General features: G+C 38.3%; 1 protein-coding gene across 1 annotated transcript; it reads right to left on the reverse strand.

Annotated features, from left to right (window-relative positions):
* Positions 1-958: 958 nt before the first annotated feature.
* LOC102701477 (probable LRR receptor-like serine/threonine-protein kinase At1g05700) lies at positions 959-7,503 on the reverse strand. The gene is made up of 12 exons (XM_015840830.2): positions 7,426-7,503; positions 6,166-6,757; positions 5,336-5,811; positions 4,734-4,875; positions 4,568-4,639; positions 3,814-3,888; positions 3,506-3,663; positions 3,144-3,409; positions 2,902-3,028; positions 1,925-1,993; positions 1,650-1,839; positions 959-1,552 (listed from the first exon to the last, which is right to left on the reverse strand). Exons 1-12 carry the CDS (start codon positions 7,490-7,492, stop codon positions 1,159-1,161), a joined length of 2,628 nt encoding a protein of 875 aa, XP_015696316.1. The 5' UTR covers positions 7,493-7,503; the 3' UTR covers positions 959-1,158.
* Between the last annotated feature and the right edge of the window lie 1,163 nt (positions 7,504-8,666).

The raw sequence follows: 8,666 nt of genomic DNA on the forward strand, positions 1-8,666 counted from the left end.
GTCTCAATGACCTGTGGGCCCTCCTTTGCCTCCATCTTTCACCTCTCATTCTCCTGTGATCATCTGGCAATCATGGCGAGCACATTAGGCAGCATGTTCCTTGGTACGATGATGACTGGGCAGGATCCAATCATCAACTCTTTTCATGCTTGGATCTGGGAATTGGTAGCAAACTAACTAGCAAATGGCGAGCCATATCAATTAGTTCATTAATTTTTTAGATATGTTAATATAGCTGCTAATTAAAATGGAGAAAGCAATATTATTTTATTTTGACCATATGAGCATTTTAGTTTCATTCGGTACTGAATTGATATATCTCCGGTTCTCTTCTGTTATACTTCATGTTCTATAAAATGTAGTATCCGGCTAGGGCATTATCCATTTCGATAGTGTACAAGGAAATACATTGCCCTAATTCCAATTATGTGGTTTTCGGTCCACTTCCTTTCTATCTAGTCGGATCAGACTTCCATTGTGATACCCCTGATCCATGTTATCCACATAATTAAATATCTTGGTCCACCCTAGCTAGATGTGAAATATGCCTTCGCAGGTCAAAAAAAAATTATAGGAAGCAAGTCATGAATTACATATGTGGACCACTCTTGCCTATGGTTCCTTCTTGAGCCTGAGCTATCACCATCGTGTAATTGGTCTATCAAGGATCCAATTGGCATGATCCAGCCTTCATCCTTAGGGTTATCAAGGACATTTTCTCAGATATGATTTTGTTTGACAATTTAAATCAGGGTATAGTTGCAAAAAAATTTTAAAAAGGAATATTCTTTAAAAATAATGAAATTCAGGAGGGAAAAAAATAACCAAAAGTGCTGAAATTTTAACATTTTTGTTATTTTCAGTCAAAAGGGAAATATTTAGACATTTCAATATCTTTGGTACATATTATTTGAGAAATAATACTAAAGAGTCAATAACCTTAGAAACACCCTTATAGTTGCACACTGAGGCAAATTAATTAATGCATCGCACCAACACAAATCATGCAATGATCCTATCGATTTTGTTCATGAGTAAAAGCTATATAAATAATTGTCCTTTAACACAACAAATAGTCAGCACATATTAATCGTGTTGTTTTAGACATGAAGGAGAGAACCTTTAACTATGTCCTAAAGTCAGGCATGAATGGTTTCTTCATCTTGCTGATGGACCAAGCATGGACATCGAAGATATGTTATCTCTTGCTACATTTTCCATATCGCCTAGGTCCCCATGAGCTTCCTCCAATGCCAGGCCTTCCTTCAATTGAGTGACCACGGTTGCCATTGTAGGCCTTTGAGAAGCAATATCTGCTGTGCACATTATTGCGGTGTCTAAAACCTTCCATATGGAGTTGACATTAAAGGAATCTCCAAGACGTGCATCAACAACTGAGCTGATGTTCCCCGTGACCATTTTCTGCATCACACGTTGAATGATGTGATCATTCCCAGGTATTATGGGAGGTTCACCTGTAGTTACCTCTAGTAAAACTACACCAAAACTGTAGATGTCACTGCCCTCAGTGAGCCTACCGGTGACGTAGTACCTAAAAATGAGCAACATTAATAAACACAATGGCTGCATCAATGGACTAAGGATATCATCAAAATATATGAATTTGTCTAACAAAAGTAGATTCATACTCAGGGTCAATGTAGCCCATAGATCCAGCTGCAGTGGTTGATACGTGAGTCTGTGAGTCACTGTGGTAGGTTTTAGAAAGCCCAAAATCCGCTATTTTTGCTTTTAGATTTTGGTCCAAGAGAATATTATGTGTCTTCACATCCCCATGAATTATGGGTAGTGTGCAACCCTTATGTAGATAATCCAAGCCTACATTAAAGAACATTACGTTTAGATGAAGAGATGGGCAATAACGAATTTGTTGATTATTGTTTGTCTTCTTACTGTAGCATACCTTGAGCAGCTTCAAGCAAAACTCTTACGCGTGTTGCCCATTTCATTGTTCTAGCGATGCCACTTTTACCTTCAAACATTGCTTGCACACAATTAAAAGGAGGGTTGTGTATGTGTGGGTGTGTGGGGCACGGGAAGGGAGACAGTGGACAAAACAAAACAATATTATTCTACTAATAGAAGGAATCTTATGACGGGAAAGCTAAAAACAACAGATGCATTATCTAGGTTTAACTAGTGCACGCAACTAGTTCATCAACCAAGAAAGAAAAATATTCCTCCCAGTTAACCGTCAAATTAAATTTGCTTTTAAACTGCTTATCCGATTTACGAGACGATTACATGGTTGTATTCGTATAATTAAACATTTATAAAAAGATCTTACATATTTATATTTTTATAAAATATTATAAATTAGTATGGTTACGTGAAATGAAATCAAATATAGTAAAGATTTTGAAACACTTGAATTTTTTCATACTATGCCTTGAAATCTACATGATTTGATAATAGATTTTAAAAATCTCAATTAGTTTGTACATAGGAAACATATGATGCTCAAATTTTGAAATTTGGTACCTGTTTGAACATTATCATTCGAATTTGAAAATACGGCAAAGCTAGTTATGACAACTCTTTTTTACATTAATTACTTACTTAATATGCAATAATTTTTGAAAGGTTGAAAACAGTGTTTATTTCCTAGTTTACTAGATATTACCTACAGTGATGTAAGGCAAATATCCATTGGATACTGTGGATGGTCTAAAACGAAATTGGAGCACTATAAGTAAGTCCAGAGGGCACATGCGGGGAGCATTTTTAATAGGTTGTAAGATGGAAATATATCCAACTAGTTGGTCTCCACTATTTATAGGTCCTCGCTCATGTCCGTTAACCGCTATCAGATTTTCGAAACAAGTTAATCTAAAGAAGAATTTCCCAACATTCAATACACCAAGTTTGCAATGGACAAACCTCTCAGATAATCACAAAGATTGCCGCTACACATGTACTCATAGACAAGTGCTAAATGATCCTTCTCCCAGCAGTAACCAAGCAAAAAAACAAGATTTCTGTGATACACCTTTGTCAAGTTCTGAACCTACGTAATGAGATAAAACAAAAGGTTAAATATATTAATGTGTGTATGAAATCTATCTGAAAAAAAACTTGATTTTTGTGTGGTAAACATGGCATGCAGCAACCATATTTGGCACCTCAGCTAAAAACTCATCAAGCCCATGTGACGATGATTCAGATCGCATCTTGACAGCAACCTCGGTATTGTCTTCTAGACGACCGTAATACACATTCCCAAAGCCTCCATGCCCAATCAAATGTTTGAAGTTACCCGTGAACTTTTCAAGTTCCTCGTACGTGAATCGGCGATTTTCAGGTCTTTCTAAATGGTCCCAATGACTTGTCCAATGTCCTGGAGGAGCAACCATCATTTGTGCTACCATAGTAGAATCATCTGTAGCATCTGGCGAAAAAAGAACAGTATAAATTAGCAGCATGGCATACAGTTATTAAACAATATATTTTTTCAATACAGAATATAATAGCAGAGTATACTCACGATGGGGCTTTCTTTTGGTTCTCCAGATCAAATATGCTACAACAAGTATGGCAACAACGATCACTGGAGCCACTACAGAAGCAGCTAGCTTAGCTTTTCCGTTTCTCGAAGGGGATGAGGTTATTGTTTTTTTGCACATATCTCCGTCAGACTCATAGCTGAAATTACCCAAGGTTTAAATTAAATTGGTTCAAAAGAAACATTGTTCGCTGTTAAGCTGGCGAAAGATTACACGAAGAGTAATATTCCATATTTATCCGGAAAATACTAATTAATAGGGGAATCAAGAATAATGAAAGCAGACAAACCTGAAAATAATTGATCCATTGCTTTTACGGAGGGAGTCTGGAACTGTCCCATTCAGTTGGTTGCATGACAAGTTTCTGTAGAAAACGTTATGCAGTTTAGGCGTTAAGACTTTAATGACCCTGACATTGTAACAGTCTGCAAACAATATACTCCACTTAAATATTTGAGATTTGCTCCGGTCCAATAAAAAGTATCTCGAGGTACCGGTACCTCAAGGTATCAAATCATTTTTTACCATTGTATCTAGCTGGGTAGGATATACATGGTTAGATCCAACGATCAGAAACGATTTGCTACCGTGAGGTAACGGTATCTCGAGATACTTTTTTGTTAAACTAAATATTTATAAGAAGGGAAACCATGGTAAAGTACACATATATGTTGACCACAGATAATCAAGCTTCGAACATTCAGAATAGTAGTAATCAAGCTTCGAACCATATAATTAGTGCCAGATATCGTATCAACACTCTGCCACGCAAGATAATGAGAAATTTAATACTGATAAATACCAAATTTTGCACTCAGATTTTGGTTACATGAGGTACAAAATTTTGTACATGCAAAATATGCTAACTTCGTATACCATATGAAGGTAATAAACTTTTTACTGAAAAAATATGATATTTCAAGGTACTTTTTTAATGATGATAAAAAAAACTCCGCTAAACAGTACACAGTGCCAGTATCTCTATTCATGTCAACTGGGAATTTCAGATGTGGCCAATGAATGTCAGAGGAAAATATACTTACAAATACTTCAGGGCTGTAAGCAATGTGAAATTATTGGATATCAACCCATGCAATTCGCTGTTGGAGAGATCGCTGCATAATAAATTCAATTAATGCAACGTCAAGAAAAGGTACCAACTATATAAAAATGATGCTGGTACATACATATCTTCCCAATAATACTTACAGAGATATTATTCTCATAGTTTTGTCATCAGTGACTTTGCTGCATCCAACACCATGCCAAGCAAAATTCTCTGGGAAACATGGATCGCCTATCCAGTTCTTCTTTATCCCATACTCATGTTTAATAGCCATGATCGCATCAACTAGCATATGAGAATAAAGAGCAAAAATTCAGCAGAAATACTTGAATATGTGTTATTTAGCGGAGCCTTTTTATCGTCCTTAAAAAAACATTACTATATTTTTCAGTGTAAAAGTTTAGTACCTGTTATGATAACAAATTCCTGTTTAGTGTGTCTTGTTACAGACAGATGTATAGATGCTATTTTATCATCCTTAAGAAGTAGCTTTTCTTTTTACTGCATTGTTCTAGTAGCTTTTCTACTATCCTTGAAAGTATGTCGAGGTAGCAAATTTTTCAGCGTAAAAGTTTAGCAACCTGAGGTATGGTGGAATTTTACACTAAAATTATTGATACCTCAATATGCTTCTCAAGAATAGTAAAAGAAAAATCTAAATTCTGGTACCTTAAAGAAAAGATGATACCTTAATATACCTTCTAAGAATAGCAAAAACGCTCGATAGGCAGATAGTAGAGCTTACAGTCTTGGGGGGACGTCATCGGGTTGTCGTGGATGATGCGACCGTAGACCTCGTAAGCGTTGAGCATTGGGGGCAGATCAGACATGGCAGTGGCAGTTAGCTTGACTGAAAAACCTTCTGCATCCATGGACCAAATGGTGATGGACGAACCATCCAGGTATCTCGGACTGATTGGGCTGCTCTGCGCGCCGTCGTCGATCGAAGCAGTGAACTGGCGAGACTTGTTATTCTGGAAGTCCGCGAAGTGCAGGATCACCAGATGATCACGGGGCGGTACTTCTGCTCTCTTTGAATGGAGAATTAGCTCCCTGGAGTTGCCGGCCGCCGCCGGCACAAAGGCTGTCTCGAGAACACGCGAGGGAACCTCGAATTGGGAGCTCGGCGAGATGGTTGATGGGGTGGAGATGTTTGAGGCATCGTCGTCTTCCTCCAGTTCCCATGCGTACCAGTACCGATCGTACTCATCATCAGGGTACCTGTACGGTTGAAAGCAAATTGGGTAAGAATACTATCTTTATTTAAAAAAATAACAGGGTAAGTTTACAATATTAGCAAGAAGCAGCTTCCCGCAAAAGAGAGAGAGAAGAAATTGGCTGACTTATTAATTCCCCGGCCTTCCCAAAAAAAAAAAATTATCATTCGGCGAAGAGTTTTATCCGTATAGAATTTCTACTACATAAACTACCAGCATAATATAATAAAATCAAATCCATAGATACAATAGCCGGTTCTCATTCAAAGAAACGAAGCTTTGGAGTGACATATAGATTGACGTGCAATGGAGCTGCTCCTTATGGTACAACCATGTAGGGAAGTAGACCAATACGTACCTTACTATATTATCGTCGGCGCTCCACCTCATACTCCTCCGTTCGAAGAGCGAGAGCGATTGATTGGCCATCACCGGGTAGGGCAAGTCCCCAAGCGGCCTTAGCTCCACCGTGGACACAAACGGCGTGCCCTGGCCGATGTTGACGAGGCACACCGGCACCCAGCTCGCCCACGCCACGAACACCGCCGCGTAGGCTTGGTAGCCGTAGTTATCGTCGCCAGTATCCAGGTTCACGGTGTCCCAGTGGTTCACCCCGAGCGTTAGGTTGAACCTTAGTGACGCACTGTCGAGGTTGTCGTAGTTGCCATACAAGAACTCCAACCGGACGTTGTACTTGCCCCCGACATCGTTGGTCGGCAGCGTGTAGCAGTTCCGGCCACCCCCGTCAGCGGTGGCCGCCGGGAAGCTCCTAAGTGTGTAGAGGGTTTTGTAGCGAGGGCCCTGCCAGTCCTTCTGGTACACGGTGGTCACCTTGCTGTTGTTGCCGCCATCGACGTACACGCCGTCGGCGACGTAGGTGATGCCACCGGCTAGGTCATCCGTATAGGTGTCATCTTCATCGTCTAAACCGCAGTCGATGCTTAAGAACCCTAATGTGCACAAAAGATTAATGCTTTACTCTCTATTTTTTTATATGACGCTATTGACTTTTAGGTTTACTCCATCCATGGGCTAAGCTAGCCGTAGAGTTCTCATCCATTCTCTCAAACACATTAGATGAAATATGAGTGATTATTTAGTTTTTCAAAAACTATTTAACGATATAGACAATAGAATTAACTATTACAAAGTTATAAATCGATTGTAAAAATCTAGGAGGATGAATTAACATATATATATATATATATATATATGAGCAATTTTACAGTACTTGAGTAGGGACTGAGAGGTACCAAAATTTTAGCGTAAAATTTGGTACCTCATAATATCTAGGTACCCAGAGGTACCAAAGTTTTACAATAAATTTTTAGTACCTCTCGGTACCTTCTCAAGAACTGTAAAATTACTTTACATATATATCTATATATATATTTTGTAGAAAACACAAGTTCGAAAAGCTTGCATGCAAAAGTTAAGAATAAAATATCTCTCTATATATATTAGTTAACTAGAGGCTCTTGTAGTAGCTCCCATTAAAATATAACTTAATTACTAAAAGCAAAGGGGTATATAGTAAACTATGTCGTATATATTATGAGAAACTGATGCAAGTTTCATAAGAATTTCGAGAGCGATCAAGAAGGGAGTACTAACAGACCTGTCTGGTCGGCTGCAGTAACCCCAGCTTCTAACAAGAACAAAGCAAGGAGAACCAAGAGCCCCATCTATCTCGTTTCACTTGCAAACGCAAAATGACTAGCTATCTAGGTAATATATGTATTAATGTAGACTGGCCAACAACTAGCGTGGCACATCGATCAATTAATTGACGGATTGAATTATTCGTTTCGTTTGTACATCGATCCACCCACAGCTGCCGCACGGATCAGGATCGATCATCTGTCGCTGTACCTATACCCATTTGTTCAAGCCCTGTCTATATACATCACTGTTCTTCACTATCCTAGTAGTTCCCGGAGTTGACTAACTACACATTCATTTCCATGAGACTTTTATAACGTATAAATTTCCTGCAGTTGACTGAGTTGTTAGCTTTTTCTTTCGATGGCAAATCCTACCTACCTCAGCATTGAATGTTCGTACTGCTGTGTGTGAGAAAATTGGGTGTTCAGGATGACGAGGATTCAAAAGACGCAAGAGATACACATAAATATGAATGTGTTTTATAATACGGCCTCGTTATTTGTCTGAAATTAAGAGTAAGCGAAACAACATATATATTAATATAATTTATAGGTAAAAATTTTATACACGTGTTCTCGACAATTTAAAAGCAAAGAGCGAAAAATAAACTACGATAAAAAACATTTTAGTCTTAAAGTTTAAATTTGGCTTGTAATAAGAAAAATAAGCCAACAGATAGGAGGCTATGCTCCCTCCTGTTTTTTTAATGTTTGGTATTATTAACTTTTGAATATATATTTCATCATTCGTTTTATTCAAACAAATTATATATGTAATTATCATTTATTTTGTTATGAAATGTTTTATTATTGGTTAAAATTTTAATCATGGCTTATATTCAAACAACTTATGCACGGGAAGGGTACGACGGCCCGTTGTATTCTCTTGCATTTTAATAATCAACTTACAGTGGTTATTGTCAAGTGACGTCCATAATTTTTCACGTAAAGGTTTTCCAAGTTAAATCTGTGTCTCGAGTATGCCTATGTTTTTCTAACACCAAGTCAAGTGATCACACTCACTCTTCGACTTTGTCATGCTTGCCGCGCTAATTCTTGTTGGCATCCCCAGGAGATCTGGGTCTCATTGCTCTTCTCTTCAGCACCCTTGTTCTACGGTGGTAATGATGCGCTGTGATTTGTGGGGGACAGAATGTACAAGCTATTCCACTATGCTGGTCTCCTCCACCTTGGT

This window comes from Oryza brachyantha, chromosome 9 (genome assembly GCF_000231095.2).
Source record: "Oryza brachyantha chromosome 9, ObraRS2, whole genome shotgun sequence".
NCBI classification, from domain to species: Eukaryota; Viridiplantae; Streptophyta; class Magnoliopsida; order Poales; family Poaceae; genus Oryza; species Oryza brachyantha.